A 19787-nucleotide genomic window follows, 5' to 3' on the forward strand; every position below is an offset into this window, starting at 1 on the left:
CCAGATAACTGCTCTTTCATTTAGCTCTATTTGTGTGTATTGAATGACAATTAAATCTTTTTATTAATTATTATTGAAAATCAACAACAAAAAAAATACATTGAAGTAATCAAGTCAACATATCAATAGGTACAATAAGAGTTAAATGATCAACCAAGTTAAACAATATATCAATAATAATAAGAAAAAACCAAAATGTTAAAGCAATTTTTTTTTGGAAAAAGGAAGGAGGAAAAAGAACCCCTACTAACTAAAAAAAACCCTAACAAAAAACCCATTTGGAGCACAAACCCGGAGCGATGCGCCATAGAAGCTTCCGTAAGAGAAAGACATCAATCTGCCAACCAAATCCATTTACCCAAGAATCAGAAGGGGACCCTCTTAATCAACTCAAATCAAATGATAGTAGTGGGCAAAAGAGCCCCACCTTTTCTCAAAGTCAAATCGAGGATCAAAAGTTCGACTTCTGATTTACTCCAAACTAAGACATAACATCACCCGAGAGAACCATTGTATCAAAGTGGGAGCAGAGGCATCTTTCCATTTCAATAAAATAGCCCTTCTGGCCAATAATGTAACAAATGCAATTACATATTGGTCTGATATAGAAACACTGTGAATATATTGATGGATTATACTGAAAAAAACTGTCAATTTATTATGTTGTAAATTAATTTTTAAAGCTTTAGAAATTGTAGAAAAAATAGATTTCCAAAATTGTTTCAATACAGAACACGACCAAAACATATGTGTCAATGTAGCTATCTCAGTTTTACATCCATCACACTGACTATTTACATTAGGAAATATTTTAGACAATCTCTCCTTTGTCAAATAATAACGATGTACAATTTTAAATTGAATTAGAGAATGACTGGCACAAATCGAAGAAGAGTTGACCAACTTCAAAATTCGCAACCAATCCTCTGTTATCAAGGTCATGTTAAGCTCTCTTTCCCAATCTTGCTTAATTTTAAATAGAGGATAATTATCCTGTTGTAATAATAAATTATAAATTTTCCCAATGAAACCTTTCACTAAAGGGTTCACTGAATGTCTAACAGGTCAGAATCTTGTATTACTTAAATTACTTAAATATTCTTGTAAGAAGTGTCTGACCTGAAGATATTGCAAAAAGTGTGAGTATGAGAGAGAATAATTAGTTACTAATTTCTCAAAGGACATCAATTGGCCTTCTTGAAACAAATCCATAAAGGAATAAATTCCCTTATTCCTGCAAAGAGAAAAGGTACGATCACGAAGTGAAGGTTTAAATAAATAGTTTTGATAAATTAAGCTAAGAAGGTTAAATTTTTTAAGATTAAAAAACTAATGAAACTGATACCAAATTCGTAATGACTGCTTGATCATAAGGTATATATTTAGAATAGAAATTTTGGCCAGTTGTACAGGTAAAGAGGCTCCTAATAATGAACTTAAGTAAAATTGTTTCACAGCTTTCAATTCCAGATCAATTTTATCGTGGTCATTCATTTTTATCGGTCTGATATAACCAAGAACATGCATAACGTATATTAACCGCCCAATAATACATTCTTAAATTAGGCAGAGCAAGACCTTCATCCTTTTTTAATTTCTGTAAATGACATTTTCTAATTCTTGGTCTTTTATTATTCCAAACAAAAGATGAAATAATAGAGTCAACCTGATCAAAAAACTTCTTAGTTAGAAAAACAGGAATATTTTGAAATACATATAAAAATTTTGGTAAAATCATCATTTTAACTGCATGAATTTGACTGGCTAATGAAAGTGTAAGTGGATTCCATCTAGAAAATAATTGCTTCATAAAATCCACAAAGGGAACTAAATTAGCTCTATAAAGGTCTCCATAATTTTTAGCGATAATACCTAAATATTTAAAAGATTCCGTAACTGTAAAAGGAATGTCATCATACATAGAAGCAGAATCATTTAAAGGAAATAATTCACTTTTATGCAGGTTTAATTTATATCCTGAAAACTTTCCAAATTCATTTAATAATTTCAATAAACTAGGAATAGATTCTTCAGGATTCGAAACATAAACTAAGAGATTATCAGCATAAAGGGAAATCTTATGAATAGTAACATCTATGGAAATTCCTTGAATATCTTTAGCTTCACCAAGTGCAATAGCCAAAGGTTTCAGCACCAAATTAAACAAAGGACTTAACGGACGTCCTCGTCTCGTACCCTGCAAAAGTGAAAAAAAAGGGATCTGCAGTTATTAGTAATAACAGAGGCAATAGGGGTTTTATACATCATTCTAAACAACTTATTAAAATTAGTACCAAAGCTAAATTTCTCTAAAACGTTAAATAATTATTTCCATTCAACGCTATCAAATGCCTTTTCAGCATCTAGAGAAACAACACATTGGGGAGTCTTCGAGAGGGATGAGTATATAACATTTAACAGTCTCCAAGTATTAGAAAAGGAATAACGGCCTTTTATAAAAATTGTTTGGTCATGAGAAATAATTTTAGCTAGTATATTCTCCAACCAATTAGCTATTATTTTTGAAAGAATTTTAGCATCCGCATTTAATAATGAGATAGGTCTATATGAAGCACAATCAGTAGGGTTTTTATCTTTCTTAAGAATTAAAGAGATAGAAGCTTCATAAAATGTGGAAGGTAACTCTCCTAACAAAAAAAGAATCTTTAAGCATTTCCAACATATAAGGAGTAAGCAAATCTTCAAATTTTTTATAAAATCCTACAGAAAAACCATCCAATCCAGGAGCTTTACCAGATTGCATTGAAAGAATAGCTTTCTGAATTTCTCTTTCAGTAAAAGGAGCATCAAGAATTTGCTGATCTTCAACAGTTATTCTAGGAAAATCAATCTTTTGTAAAAAGGCATTCATTTTAGAATGATCAGCTGGAAACTGAGAATTATAGAGTTCACTGTAATAGTCTTGAAAAATTTTATTAATGTTTTCATAATTACACACTAAACTACCAACTCCCTTATGAATTTTTAAAATGTGTCTTTTAGCTCTAACTGCTTTAAATTGAGATGCTAATAGCTTATTACTCTTATCTCCAAACACATAAAATTGACTTTTTATTTTAAGCAAATTTCTTTCAATAGAATAAGTTAATGGTAAATTATATTGTGATTGAAGTTCAACCCTTTGTTTAAATAAATCAATATTAGGAGAAACTGCCTAAGTGTTATCCAAGTCTTTAATTTGTTTTGAAATCCTATCTAACTCTATTTTTGTCTGTTTCTTAAGCTTAGCCAAATAGGATATTATCAGACCTCGCAAATATGCTTTAAATGTATCCCATATAATCAGTTTGGACACATCTCCAGTGTTATTAAAAAGAAAAAAATCTTTTATCTTAATCTCTATAAATTTGACAAAGTCCGAACTTTGTAATAAATTTTCTGGAAAACACCAAGGCAAGTTTACATTACTAACATCATTCAATTCAAAAGTTAAGCTTAAAGGTGCATGATCCGAGACAGCAATAGCATCATATTCACATTTCTGGACTTCGGACAGAAATCGGAAATCAGCTATAAAATAATCAATTCTCGAATTTTTTTATGGACATGTGAATAAAAAGAATTATCTCTATCATTAGGATGTAGATTTCTCCAAATTTCGATCAAATCATAAACAATTAAAAAGGAATTAATAAGTGTTGCCGAACGACTCGGAAGCTGCTGATTGGTTGAACTCTTGTCAATCAAAGGGTTTAAACAACAGTTAAAGTCACCTCCCATCAGCAGCATATATTCATTTAATCTGGTAATAAACCAAATACATTTTTCAAAAAAAGGATCATCTACATTAGGTCCGTACGGATTAACCATGACAATTTTTCTATTACAAATTGTTCTTTTAACAATTAAAAATCTACCATTGATATCTGAGATGATGTCTTCTTGGATAAATAAAATATTAGATTTAATAAAAGTAGATACTCCCTTTGTTTTATTTTGACAAGTAGCATGGTATTGAAAGCCCTTCCACTTTTAAAAAATCTATTTTGATTGCCCATTCTGATATCCGTTTCTTGAACAAAAATTATATCGGGCTGGAATCGATTAATAATACTAAAAGTCTTTCGCTTAATGGAGTGATTCCAGCCACGTACATTCCAATTAATAATGTTTATCTGTTTAACTACCATAGAATATTGTTTTTAACACGAAAATACACACATACCACCGCGGGCTAATCAAAGATGGCGGTGATGAGTATAACCAAATAGAAAACACGCATGCTCCAGAACTCCATAAAACTGGAAAAAAAAATCCCGTGAAAAACCCCAAAATACAAAAATAACCCCAATCCTCCCGCCATCCCAAAAGGTAGAAATCCGGCAAAAAGAGAGAAAAGGCCGGAATGCGTCCCCAGAGAAAGAAAAAATAAGCAGAACTCCGCATGCCGCTCAATTTAAATAGTGATTTAAGTTTTTTCTCTCAATTCCCCCCTCCCCTTTACAAAGAAAACACATGACCCTAAGATAAGAAAGCCCAACAGAGAAAAAGATGATGTTTATCATTGAAAATAAACTAGGGAATGCAAAAACAGTCTCCAGAGACATCAAAGCAATGCTATTAAACCTATACAATATAATCTCTAATAAGAGAAAATCGGCACCTTTATTCCTTTGGCTTACTACCCGATTTTATCAAAAACACTAAAGCTAATTATCTATTACTAAACACTCCTCATTATATAAGAAAAAGTCTATATAAACTATAAAAACTATCACTTAATTAATAAAAGGAAGAAAGAAACAGATAATCAAACCAGTTAACAATCTGTCCGCTATGTTAATTCACTCCGTTTACCAAACAGACCTCAGAAAAGTCATTCATTGGACAAACCAAGAAGTTCACCTCTTCTTTAAATAGTCCATCAATCAAAGGATATCTTCAACATATCAGAAATCTTCAAAGCCTGTTTTCTTTCAGAAAATTATTCAGCAAACCCAATATCCTTCACACGTCAGCCGCCTCCAAGATAGAATTAAGATAGTCCAATGCCGCTTGGGAATCCAAAAAAAAAACACATGGAGTAGAATCTTTAGAAAATAATTTTAATCGGGCAGGGTAGCAGAGCGATGGAAACAATTCCTTTGCATGGGCTATCTTCATAGCTGGAACAAATTTGATCCGCTGTTTCATAAATTCCTGTGGATAGTCTTCGTGAAAATGAATCTCGGAACCCTTAAATTTAAAAACTCTCTGTTTCCTTGCATTTTTATGATTTGGTCTTTAACTTTAAAGGGAGAAAAAATGACCAAAATTGGCCGTGCTTTACCTGAAATCTGAGAGTTCGAAGTGAAAATTCTATGAGCTCTTTCAATATCGGGAGGCTGAAGTAGAATATCCGGAAACAAAGATTGAAACAGATTGGCAAAATAGTCCAATAAATTCCCACTCTCAGAACCTTCCTTCAGTCCGATAATTGGAATGTTATTTCGTCGAGACTTCGCCTCTAAATGGACAATTTTGCGTTGAGCCTGTTCCAAGCGGGTTGAAATATCCACAATCTGACGTTTCGATTCTTTAAACTCAGTATTCAAGGAAATAATATTTTCCTCAATAGTCTGTAAACTCTGTCGGAACGACTTCAACTCAGAAGTGTTATTGTCCATTTTGTTGTTGAGTCCCATCAATGCATGTTCCAAACGCTCAGCCCAGACAGGCATATCTTCTGATTTTTCTTTTGAAGTTTTTCCCCTTTCCATTGCTGGATTCAGAAAGCTGTTTTCCACTTCTTAAAAGATACGACATAATGATAACTATTCCCCTCTAAGATCCGAAAAATAAAAGTTAAAAATTCAAGGATTAAACTGGGGAAAAGGAGAAATTAAAGGCAGCCACAAAATTTATGTATTACTCTATTGAGCTGCAGGTGGAAGTCCCCTTGAATGACAATTAAACATGAGCTGAAAAACTGTGTGCTGTACCTACCTTTGGCTGATCAGAGTCTTTTCTCCCTTCGCCAGCGCCCTGATTGTTCTCAGTAACCAGACTTATGTCATTGAGCACCTGGGGGAGGCTGAGCACGGGCGGCATTTGCTATACAGACCCGAAGATCTCAAGTCAGTGCCTGGACGGTGTGGAGTGACAAACACGTCTCCCGTGTCAGTCTTGATCCAGGACCTTCAACACTTACACCGGGTGAGCAGAGTCACAGTCACAGTCACAGTCTACACAGACACAACCTACCCAGACACAACTTACACAGTCACAGTTACAGTCACAACCTACACAGACACAATCTACCCAGACACAACCAACACAGACCGAGCCTACACGGTCACAATCTACCCAGACACAACCTACACAGACCGAGCCTACACAGTCACAGTTACAGTCACAACCTACACAGACACAACTTACACAGTCACAGTTACAGTCACAACCTACACAGACACACTCACACAGTCACAGTCACAATCTACACAGACCGAGCCTACGCAGTCATAATCTACATACACAGTCATAGTTACAGTCACAAACTACACAGACAGAGCCTACACAGTCACACTTACAGTCACAACCTACACAGACACATCTTACACAGTCACACTCACACAGTCACAGTCACAGTCACAATCTACACAGACTGAGCCTACACAGTCATAATCTACATACACAGTCACAGTTACAGTCACAAACTACACAGACAGAGCCTACACAGTCACAGTTACAGTCACAACCTACACAGACACAACTTACACGGACCGAGCCTACACAGTCACAGTTACAGTCACAACCTACGCAGACACAATCTACCCAGACACAACCTACACAGACCGAGCCTACACAGTCACAATCTACCCAGACACAACCTACACAGACCGAGCCTACACAGTCACAATCTACCCAGACACAACCTACACAGACCGAGCCTACACAGTCACAGTTACAGTCACAACTTACACAGACACAACTTACACAGTCACAGTTACAGTCACTACCTACACAGACACACTCACACAGTCACAGTCACAATCTACACAGACTGAGCCTACACAGTCATAATCTACATACACAGTCATAGTTACAGTCACAAACTACACAGACAGAGCCTACACAGTCACAGTTACAGTCACAACCTACACAGACAGAACCTACACACTCGCTGAGACACAGTCACAGTCCACACAGGCACAATCTGTACTGTCACTCTCACAGAGTCACAATCACACAGTCACTGCCTGCACAGTCAGAGTCACATAGTCAGATAGGCACAATCTGCACAGCCACACTGACACAGTTACAACCTACACAGACACAACTTACACAGTCATACTCACGCAGCCACAGTCACACAGGCACAGGCTACACAGACACCATTTGCACAGTTACAGTCACACAGACACAGTCACATAGTCAGGCAAGCACAATCTGCACAGCCACACTCACACAGTCACACAGGTACAATCTACACTATCGTAGTCACACAGTTACAACCTACACAGTCAGACTTACACAGTCACACAGGTACAACCTACACTATCATAGTCACACAGTTACAACCACACAGTCAGACTTACACAGTCACACGGGTACAACCTACACTATCATAGTCACACAGTTACAACCTACACAGTCAGACTTACACAGTCACAATCTACACACAATCAGAGTTACAGTCACAAACTACACAGGTACAACCTGCACATACATTACCTATACAGTCACTAACACACACTCACTGTCTATACAGTCACACTCACACGGTCACTGATACACAGTCACAATCTATAAATTCACAGTCACATTGTCACACAGTCACACTCACATAGACACAATCTACACAGTTATAGTCACACAGTCACAGTTACAACCTATACAGACACCACCTATCAGTCACAGTCCCACAGTCATAGTCATGAAACACACAGACAGAACCAACACAGTCACAGTTACACCCAGACAGTCACAGTCACAAACTACACAGACACAACCTGCACAGACAGAACCAACACAGTCACTGTCATAGCGTCACACAGACACATTCACACCATCACAATCACAAAGTCATACTCACAGTCACTGTCACAGTCACAGTCACAAACTACACAGACACAACCTATACATGCAGAACCTACACAGTCACAATCACATAGTCACACTCACAAAGTCACAGTCACACCTCCCACAGTCAGAGTCACACAGTCACAGTCACACTCACTCAGTCATAGAAACACAGTCACAATCTACACAGTCACAGTTACAGTCACAAAGTAAACAGACACAACACACACAGAACCTACACAGTCACTGTCACACAGTCTACACAGTCTCACTCACACAGTCATAGTCACACTCACATAGACACTGTCACATTCACAGTCACAGTCACAACCTACACAGTCACACTTATACAGTCACAAACTTCTCAGACACAAGCTCCACAGTCACAGTCCCATTGTCACACAGTCAAAATCTGCACTGTCACACTCACAGAGTCATAATCTACATAGTTCCAGTCCCACAGTCACAGTCATAAACTACAGACACAACCTACACAGACAGAACCTATACAGTCACAGTCCAATAGTCACACAGTGTCAATCTGCACAGTCACACTCACAGTCGTACACTTACAGTCCCACTCACACAGTCTCAATCTGGACAGTCATAGTCACATAATCACAGTCATAAACTACATAGACACAACCTACACAGACAGAACCAACACTGTCACTGTCACACATTCTTAATCTACACAGTCACAGCCTACACAGACACCAACTTGCAGTCACTGTCCCACAGTCATAGTCACAAACTACACAGATAGAACCTATTCCGTCACAGTCACACAGTCACAGTCACACAAACTCAGCCTACACACTCACAAACGACACAGACACCATGCTCTTAACGGCTGGGACCAGAGTATATCACAGCAATGAAAAAGTCCAAAAGGGGGAAAAATCCAGTTCCCACTCTGTCACATCAACACCCAACTCCTCAAATGTCAATCTCACGCGAGTTACCACTGACCACAAACTGAGCTGGGGTGACCTTGTACTCAATGTGGCTCCAAGAACAGGTCAGAAGCGAGGAATCCTTCTATTAGTAACTCACCTCCGAACTGCCCACAACCTGTCCACCATCTACAATGATCATGTTAGGAGTCTGCTTACCTATCGACCAGCTACATCCCCAACACACACAAGGTGCTGGAGGAACTCAGCAGGCCAGGCAGCATCGATGCAAAAGAGTAAACAGTCGATGTTTTGGGTCGAAACTTTCATCAGGACTGGAGAAAAAAATATGAGAAGTCAGAGTTCGAAGGTGGGGGGAGGGGAGGAAGACATACAAGGTGATAGGTCATAGGTGAAACTAGGAGAAGGGGAGGGGTGGGTAAAGAGCTGAGAAGTTGCTTGGTGAAGAGATAAAGAACTGGAGAAGGAGGAATCTGATAGGCGAGGAAGATGGCCATGGAAGAAAGGGAAAAGGGAGGAGAACTCAAGGGAGGCAATGGGCAGGTGAGGAGATAAGATGACAGAGGGAAAGGGGATGGGGAACGGTAAAGAGGAAGGGTGCCGTTACCGGAAGTTCGAGAAATTGATGTTCATGCTATCAGGTCGAAGGCTACCCAGAAGGGGTTTGCTCCTCCAACCTGAGTGTGGTCTCGTTGCGACAAGAGAGGAGGCCATGGACTGACATGTCGGAATGGGAATGGGGAGTAGAATTGGAATGGGTGGCCACCGGGAGATCCCACTTTTTCTGGCAGATGGAGCGTGGGTGCTCGGCGAAGCGGCCTCTATGTCGGGTCTCACCGATATACATAAGGCCACACCAGGAGCATAAGGCACAGTATATGGCCGCAGCAGACCCACAGGTGAAGTGTTGCCTCACCTGCAAGGACTGTTTGGTGCCCTGAATGGTAGTGAGGGAAGAGGTGTAGGGGCAGGTGTAGCACTTGTTCCGCTTTCCAGGATAAATGCCAGGAGGGAGATCAGTGGGGAGGGACGAATGGACGAGGGAGTCGCGCAGGGAGCGATCCCTGTGGAAAGCAGAAAGTGGGGGGTGGGAAGATGTGCTTGGTGATGGGATTCTGTTGGACACAGCAAAAGTTATGGAGAATTATGTGCTGAATGTGAAGGAGTGGTAGGTGAAGACTAGAAGAACCGAATCCCTGGTGGGGTGAGGACAGATATCCATGAAACGGAAGAGATGTGGTTGAGGGCAGCATTGATGGTGGAGGAAGGGAAGCCCCTTTCTTTGAAGAAGGAGGGCATCTTCTTAGATAGAAAACATAGAAAACCTGCAGTGCAACAGAGGCCCTTCAGCCCACAATGTGCCGAACATGTCCTTACCTTAGAAATTACCTAGAGTTGCCCATAGGCCTCTATTTTTCTAAGCTCCATGTACCTGTTCAGGAGCCTCTTAAAAGACCCTATCGTATCCACCTCCACCACTGTCACTAGCAGCCCATTCCACACACTCACCACTCCCTGCGTAAAAAACTTACCCCTGACATCTCCTCTGTACCTACTCCCCTGTGCCCTCTCGTGTTAGCCATTTCAGCCCTGGGAAAAAACCTCTGATTAACCACACAATCAATGCCTCTCATCATCTTATACATCTCTATCAGGTCACCTCTCATCCTCCGTCGCTCCAAGAAGAAAAGGCCAAGTTCACTCAACCTATTCTCATAAAGCATGCTCCCCAATCCAAGCAACACCCTTGTAAATCTCCTCTGCAACTTTTCAATGGTTTCCACGTCCTTCCTGTAGTGAGGTGACCAGAATTGAGCACAGTGCTCCAAGTGGGGTCTGACCAGGGTCCATTATAGCTGTAACATAACCTCTCGGCTCTTAAACTCAATCTCATGATTGATGAAGGCCAATGCACCATGTGACTTCTTAACCACAGAGTCACCCTGAGTGAGTGCTTTGAGTGTCCTATGGATTCAAACCCCAGGATCTCTCTGATCCTCCACACTGTCAAGAGTCCTACCATTAATACTATATTTTGTCATCATATTTGACCTACCAGAATGAACCACTTCACACTTATCTGGGTTGAACTCCATCTGCCACTTCTCAGCCCAGTTTTGCATCCTATCAATGTCCCACTGTAACCTTTGACAGCACTCCACACTATCCACAGCACCTCCAAACTTTGTGTCATCAGCAAACTTACTAACCCATCCCTCCACTTCCTCATCCAGGTCATTTATAAAAATCATGAAGAGAAGGGGGTCCCAGAACAGATCCTTGAGGCACACCACTGATCACCGACTACAACCAGTCCTTGCCTTCTGAGGGCAAGTCAGTTCTGGATCCACAAAGCAATGTCCCCTTGGATCCCATGCCTCCCTACTTTCTCAATGAGCCTGGCATGGGGTACTTTATCAAATGCCTTGTTGAAATCCAAATACATTACATTTACTGCTCTACCTTCATCAATGTGTTTTGTCACATCCTCAAAAAATTCAATCAGGCTCGTAAGACACAACCTGCCTTTAACAAAGCCACGCTGACTATTCCTAATCATATTATGCCTCTCCAAATGTTCATAAATCCTGCCTCTCAGGATCTTCTCCATCAACTTACCGACCACTGAAGTGAGACTCACTGGTCTGTAACTTCCTGGGCTATCTCTACTCCCTTTCTTGAACAAGGGAACAACATCTGCAACCCTCCAATCCTCCGGAACCTCTCCCATCCCCATTGATGATGCAAAGACCATCACCAGAGGCTCAGCAATCTCCTCTCTCACCTCCCACAGTAGCCTGGGGTACATCTCGTCCGGTTCCAGTGATTTATCCAACTTGATGCTTTCCAAAAGCTCCAGCACATCCTCTTTCTTGATGTCTATATGCTCAAGCCTTTCAATCTGCTGTAAATCATCGCTACAATCGCCAAGATCCTTTTCCATAGTGAATACTGAAGCAAAGTATTCATTAAGTACCCCTGCTATCTCTTCTGGTTCCATACACTTTCCCACTGTCACACTTGATAGGTCCTATTCTCTCACATCTTATCCTCTTGCTCTTCATATACTTGTAGAATGCCTTGAGCTTTTCCTTAATCATGCTCACAGAATACTGTCTGCTTACCTGTCCACCAGCTACAACCTTTGTATCAGGAGTTTAAAAGTGAAGTTCAGATCTAATTATCATTCAACCATACATGAATATAGCCCAAAGAAACAGCAATCCCCTGGAGCCAAGGTGCAACAAATACACAGCACAACAGCTCAAGGCACCCAGCATATTTAAGATAGCAAAACCACATCGAGTTGCACAAAAAATATATATATAGCCCAAGTCCCTGAATGATACATCCCGCAGATTAATGGTGCAGTTCCCAACAGTCTGCAGAGAAAGACACACATGCAATCCAGCTTGTCATTCCACTGGTCGAACACTGGAGGGCAGCACCAACAGACGAAGCCACCCGCCTAACAATGGGTGCCACACTACACTGGCACTGGCGTCTCCTCTGCTGGACTGCGGCATAGAGGAGGTGTGGAATCGAACGTAGGGGGTTCAGGAGTGAACTGATTGAGGTGGTGTAGGAGCAAGCACAGGGGGTTCAGGAGTGAAATCATAGAGGAGGTGTGGAAGATGATGAGGGGAGTATACATGGTGAAAGCATCAAATCTTTTTACGCAGAGAGGGGATGTTAAAGTAAGAGTGCATATGGTAAAGATGAGAAATTCTCAAGCTTTATTCAATTAGATTCATTTGTTGCATCAAAGTGTATATTAGAACCATGGAACCATAGAACCATAGAAACTACAGCACAGACATAGGCCTTTTGGCCCTTCTTGGCTGTGCCGAACCATTTTCTGCCTAGTCCCACTGACCTGCACACGGACCATATCCCTCCATACACCTCCCATCCATGTATCTGTCCAATTTATTCTTAAATGTTAAAAAAGAACCTGTATTTACCACCTCTTCTGGCAGCTCATTCCATACTCCCACCACTCTCTGTGTGAAGAAGCCCCCACTAATGTTCCCTTTAAACTTTTCCCCCCTCACCCTTAACCCATGTCCTCTAGTTTTTTTCTCCCCTTGCCTCAGTGGAAAAAGCCTGCTTGCATTCACTCTATCTATACACATCATAATTTTATATACCTCTATCAAATCTCCCCTCATTCTTCTATGCTCCAGGGAATAAAGTCCTAACCTATTCAACCTTTCTCTGTAACTGAGTTTCTCAAGTCCCGGCAACATCCTTGTAAACCTTCTCTGCACTCTTTCAACCTTATTTATATTCTTCCTGTAATTTGGTGACCAAAACTGAACATAATACTCCAGATTCGGCCTCACCAATGCCTTATACAACCTCATCATAACATTCCAGCTCTTATACTCAATACTTTGATTAATAAAGGCCAATGTACCAAAAGCTCTCTTTACGACCCTATCTACCTGTGACGCCACTTTTAGGGAATTTTGTATCTGTATTCCCAGATCCCTCTGTTCCACTGCACTCCTCAGTGCCTTACCATTAACCCTGTATGTTCTACGTTGGTTTGTCCATCCAACGTGCAATACCTCACACTTGTCAGTATTAAACTCCATCTGCCATTTTTCAGCCCATTTTTCCAGCTGGTCCAAGTCCCTCTGCAGGCTCTGAAAACCTTCCTCACGGTCTACTACACCTCCAATCTTTGTATCATCAGCAAACTTGCTGATCCAATTTACCACATTATCATCCAGATCATTGATATAGATGACAAATAACAATGGACCCAGCACTGATCCCTGTGGCACACCACTAGTCACAGGTCTCCACTCAGAGAAGCAATTCTCTACCACCACTCTCTGGCTTCTTCCATCGAGCCAATGTCTAATCCAATTTACCACCTCTCCATGTATACCTAGCGACTGAATTTTCCTAACTAACCTCCCATGCGGGACCTTGTCAAAGGCCTTACTGAAGTCCATGTAGACAATATCCAATGCCTTCCCTTCATCCACTTTCCTGGTAACCTCCGCGAAAAACTCCAATAGATTGGTCAAACATGACATACCACGCACAAAGCCATGTTGACTCTCCTTAATAAGTCCCTGTCTATCAAATGCTTGTAGATTCTGTCTCTTAGTACTCCCTCAATAACTTACCTACTACCGACGTTAAACTCACTGGCCTATAATTTCCCGGATTACTTTTCGATCCTTTTTTAAACAACGGAACAACATGAGCTACTCTCCAATCCTCCAGCACTTCACCCGTAGACAGCGACATTTTAAATATTTCAGCCAGGGCCCCTGCAATTTCAACACTAGTCTCCTTCAAGGTCCGAGGGAACACTCTGTCAGGTCCCAGGGATTTATCCACTTTAATTTTCCTCAAGACAGCAAGCACCTCCTCCTTTTCAATCTGTACAGTTTCCATGATCTCACTACTTGATTCCCTCAATTCCATAGACTTCATGCCAGTTTCCTTAGTAAATACAGACGCAAAAAACCTATTTAAGATCTCCCCCATTTCCTTTGGTTCCGCACAAAGCCGACCACTCTGATCTTCAAGAGGACCAATTCTATCCCTTACAATCCTTTTGCTCTTAATATACTTGTAAAAGCTCTTTGGATTATCCTTCACTTTGACTGCCAAGGCAACCTCATGTCTTCTTTTAGCCCTCCTGATTTCTTTCTTAAGTATTTTCTTGCACTTCTTATACTCCTCAAGCACCTGATTTACTCCCTGTTTCCTATACATTTCATACAACTCCCTCTTCTTCTTTATCAGAGTCGCAATATCCCTTGAGAACCAAGGTTCCTTATCCTATTCAATTTGCCTTTAATCCTGACAGGAACATACAAACTCTGCACGCTCAAAATTTCCCCTTTGAAGGCTTCCCACCTACCAAACACATCTTTGCCAGAGAACAACCTGTCCCAATCCACACATTTTAGATCCTTTCTCATTTCTTCAAATTTGGCCTTCTTCCAGTTCAGAACCTCAACCCTGGGACCAGATCTATCCTTGTCCATGATCAAATTGAAACTGTTTATGATCACTGGAACCAAAGTGCTCCCCTACACAGACTTCTGTCACTTGGCCTAATTCGTTTCCTAACAGGAGATCCAATATTGCATCCCCTCTAGTTGGTCCCTCTATATATTGATTTAGAAAACTATCCTGAACACATTTTACAAACTCTAAACCATCTAGACCCCAAACAGTATGGGAGTCCCAATCAATGTATGGAAAATTAAAATCCCCTACCACCACAACTTTATGTTTCCTGCAGTTCCCTGCTATCTCTCTGCAGATTTGCTCTTCCAAGTCTCGTTGACTATTGGGTGGTCTGTAATACAATCCCACTAATGTGGCCATACCTTTCCTGTTTCTCAGTTTGTTATTGAAATTAACAGCTAATTAAATAAAGGGATGATGCAGGATCAGGTGATGGGCTGTAGCTGCATGATGTGGGAGCTGGTGGACCCCACTGTGGTTCCTGGTGACCACATCTGCAGCAAGTGTTGGCTGCTCGAGGAACTCTGGCTCAAAATTGATGTCCTGGAATCTGAGTTTCAAACCCTGCGGCACTTCAGGGAGGGGGAGAGTTACCTGGATTCTCTGTTTCAGGAGGTAGTCTCACCCATTAGATTAGCTGCCTCAAATTCGGTCTATAGTCAGACAAAAGAGGGTGTAACTGCGAGTGAGGTGATTAGTGGGATCCAAGAGACAGTGCTGGAGGAGCCTCAGCCCTTGAGCTTGTCCAACAGGTCTGAGATTCTTGCTCCCTGTGTGGATGAGAGTGGGGGCTGTAGGAAGGACGAGCAACCTAACTGTGGCACCGTAGTTCAGGCAGCTATTCAAGAGGGGGGAGAGAAGTGAAATGCAGTGGTAATCTGGCGTGAGGATAGAGCATCCCGATGGCTGTGTTGCCTGCCTGACGACTGGGTTCGGGACATCTTATCTGACCTGCAGAAGAATTTGCAGTGGGAGGGGAAAGATCCAGTTGTTGTGGTCCATGTGGGTTTCAACAACGTAGGAAGAATGTGGAAAGAGGTTCTGCTGAGGGAATTTGAGCAGCCAGGGACTAAATTGAAAAGCAGAACCAAAAAGGTGGTAATCTCTGGATTACTACCTGAGCCACGTGCAAATTGGCAGAGGATCAAGAAGAACAGAGAGTTAAATGCATGGCTCAAGGATTGGTGTGGGAGAAGTGGGTTTGAATTCATGGGAAATTGGCACCAGTATTGGGGAGGGAGGGAGCTGTACCAATGGGACGGGCTTCACCTGAACCGTGATGGGATCTGAATCCTAGTGAATCACATAACTAGGGCTGTGGATAGGGCTTTAAGCTAAATAGTAGGGGAGTGGGTTCAACAGATTAGAGAAGAAAAGTAAAAAAATCAAAGTGCGGATAAAGATGAAGAAAAAGCAAAAGATGAAAAAGAGATAAGTAACAGTGGAGTGAAGAAAAAGCTAGTGCAAAAGAGTAAAAGATTACAAGATTTTAAAAGCACAATTAATGTGTAAGGGCACTTTATTTGAATGCCCTTAGTACTTGAAACAGGGCCAGTGAACTTGTGGCACTAATCAGTATAAAGGGGTATAATTTAGAGGCCATTACAAAGATGTGGTTGCAGGGTGGAGCGGATTGGGAATTAAATATCCAAGGAGATCAGGTAATATGGAAGGATAGGCAGGAAGGTAAGGGAGATGGGGTAGTACTCTTAATTAAAGATGAGATCCGGGCAATAGTGAGAGACGATATAAGATCTAAGGAGCAGAATTTTGAATCTATCTGGGCAGAGATTAGGAATAGTAAGGGGAGTTGTCTATTAGCCATTGAATAATAACATTACAGTGGCACAGGCAATAAACAGAGAAATATCTGAGGCATGTAAGAATGGAACAGCAGTTATCATGGGGGAATTTAACTTGTACATAGATTGGGTGAATCAAGTTGGTCAAGGCTGTCTTGAGGAAGACTTCATAGAATGCATCCATGATAGCTTTCTTGAACAGCAAGTTTCTGAACCTACAAGGAAACGTGCAATGAGACAGGTAAAATTAGTGATCTTGTAGTGAGGGATCATCTTGGAAAGAGTGACCACAGTATGACTGGGTTTCTCCGACAAATGGAGGGTGCAATAATTTGATCTAAAACCAGTGTATTATGCCTAAACAATGGAGACTACAATGGGATGAGAGAGGAGTTGGATAGGGTAGACTGGGAACACAGGCTATATGGTGGGACGGTTGAGAAACAGTGGAGGACTTCCAAAGAGATTTTTCATGATGCTCAACAGAGGTATATTCCAGTTAAAAACAAGGAGAGTAAGGGTGGGAAGAGCCAGCCTTGGATAACTAAGAAAATAAAAGAAGGCATCATACTAAAAGCTCATGCATACAAAGTCGCCAAGAGTAGTGGGAAACTGGAAGATCGGGAAAACTTTAAAAAGCAACAAAGAACCACTAAACGAGCAATAAAGAAAGGGAAGATAGATTATGAAAACAAACCAGCACGAAATATAAAAATGGATAGTAAAAGTTTTTGTAATTATATAAAGTCGATAAAGGTGGATAAAGTGAACGTAGGTCCCTTGCAGGGAGAAGAGGGGGAATTGATAGTGAGTAATGAGGAAATAGCCGAGGTTTTGAATGGCTATTTTGTATTTGTCTTTACGGTGGAGGACACATCTAACATGCCAAAGAGAGATGTTACAGATACAATAGGGGTTGAGGAGCTCAATACAATAGGTAGTACTGAGCAAACTTGTGGGCCTGAAGATGGATAAGTCCCCTGGTCCTGATGGAGTGCATCCCAGGGTACTGAAAGAAATTGCAGAAGTTATAGTAGAGGCTTTGGTGATGGTTTACTAAATTTCTCTAGATTCTGGGCAGGTCCCAGCAGATTGGAAGATGGCAAATGTCACGCCACTGTTCAAAAAAGGATGTAGGCAGAAGGAAGGTAACTATAGGCCAGTTAGTTTAACATCTGTTAGTTTAATATTTGGAAAAATGCTTAATGCTATCATTAAAGAAGAGATAGTGAGTCGTCTGGAAGGAAATGGATCCATCAGGCAGGCACAGCATGGATTCAGCAAAGGCAGGTCCTGTTTGACAAACTTACTGGAGTTCTTTGAGGATATAATGAGCACAGTGGATAGAGCGGAACAGATGGACGTTATTTACTTGGATTTCCAGAAGGTGTTCGATACGGTGCTGCTTAAAAGACTTATCCATAAGATAAGGATTCATAGAGTTGGGGGTGATGTATTAGCATGGATAGAGGATTGGTTAACTAATAGAAAGCAGTGAGTTGGGACACATGGGTGTTAGTCTAGTTGGCGATCAGTGGTGAGCAGTGTGCCACAGGGGTCAGTGCTGAGCCTGCAACTGTTCACGTTATACATTAATGATCTGAAAGAGGGAACCAAGTGCAGTGTATCGCAGTTTGCTGTTGACACTAAATTCAACGGAAAAGCAAATTGTACAGAAGATACGGAGAGTCTGCAGAGAGATATAGATAGGTTAAGTGAGTGGGCAAGGGTCTGGCAGATGGAGTACAATGTTGGTAAATGCAAGGCCATCCACTTTGGAAGGAAAAATGAAAGAGCAGGTTATTATTTAAATGGTAAAAGATTGCGGCATGCTGCTGTGCAGAGGAACTTGGGAGTGTTTTTGCATGAATTGCAAAAGGTTGGTTTGAGGAAAGATATTCTGGCTTTGGAGGTGATGCAGAGGAGGTTCACCAGGTTGATTCCAGAGATGAGGGGGTTAGACTATGAGGAGAGATTGAGTCACCTGGGATTGTACTTGCTGGAATTCAGAAGGATGCGACAAGATCTTATAGAAACATATAAAATTGTCAAAGAGATAGATAAAATAGAGGCAGGAAACTTGTTTCCACTGATAGATGAGACTAGAGCTAGGGGACATAGCGTAAGATTCAGGGGATTAGATTTGGGATGGAGATGAGGAGGAACTGCTTTTCCCAGAGAGTGGTGAATCTGTGGAATTCTCTGCACAATGAAGCAGTGGAGGCTACCACAGTAAATATAGGTTGGATAGATTTTTGCGTAGTAGGGGAATTAGGGTTATGGGGAAAAGGCAGGTGGGTGGAGATGAGTCCGTGGTCAGATCAGCCGGGATCTTATTGAATGGCGGAGCAGGCTCGACGGGCCGGATGGCCGACTCCTGCTCCTATTTCTTATGTTCTTATGAAATACATCATTTGCATCAACAGTAATGTGCCGGGGCAGCCCAGAAGTGTCTCCACATTTGCAGTGCCAACATAACATCCCATAACTCACTGACCTGAACCTGTAGAGCTTTGGGATGTGGGAGGGAACTGGAGCACAAAGAAACCTCTGCAGTCCTGGGGAGAATGTACAACCCCCCCACAGAGAACCGTGGGAATTTCCTGCGTGTTGGTCCTGCAACTGCAGAATCTCTTGTCCCAGTTGGCCTGGACGAGCTGGGCTCTATGAGTGAGTCCTCTCTCATTAACAGTGGATATCTGGGCTCAGTTACACGGGCTGCCTTTAACAGTTGACAGTGCTCAGACACTGACTCGTGCCTTGCGCACATTGAGGGTTATTTGCAATACAGATGTCCACCTGTCCAGTGAAGCTACAAGCAACGTAATTCTTCAGGTTGTCATAGCTGAGAAGTTAGGGTACTGTTGATCAGTTGCCAGTCAATGCTCCCAATGGCGTGAATGTCACATAACCTCTGACAACCAAGTCCAGCTCCTGGCCTACATGTGTGGCTTTGCGACTAAACCCACTGGAGAGGGGACATGGCCAGGTTACTGGCACCTTAAAGCTAGTCACTTCAGGCAGGTGGGACTCGTCAGCCGTG

General features: G+C 41.4%; 1 protein-coding gene across 4 annotated transcripts in view; it reads left to right on the forward strand.

Moving 5' to 3' along the window:
* LOC134345890 (disintegrin and metalloproteinase domain-containing protein 12-like) overlaps nt 1-19787 on the forward strand; it is a 221200-nt gene that overhangs the window by 86451 nt on the left and 114962 nt on the right. For all 4 annotated transcript variants that reach the window (XM_063047227.1, XM_063047228.1, XM_063047229.1 and 1 more), the window contains one exon: nt 5982-6156. In XM_063047227.1, the coding sequence (XP_062903297.1) occupies nt 5982-6156 (175 nt within the window). The remainder of the gene's footprint in view (nt 1-5981; nt 6157-19787) is intronic.

The sequence above is a fragment of the Mobula hypostoma genome, chromosome 4 (assembly GCF_963921235.1).
Source record: "Mobula hypostoma chromosome 4, sMobHyp1.1, whole genome shotgun sequence".
Taxonomy (NCBI): Eukaryota; Metazoa; Chordata; class Chondrichthyes; order Myliobatiformes; family Myliobatidae; genus Mobula; species Mobula hypostoma.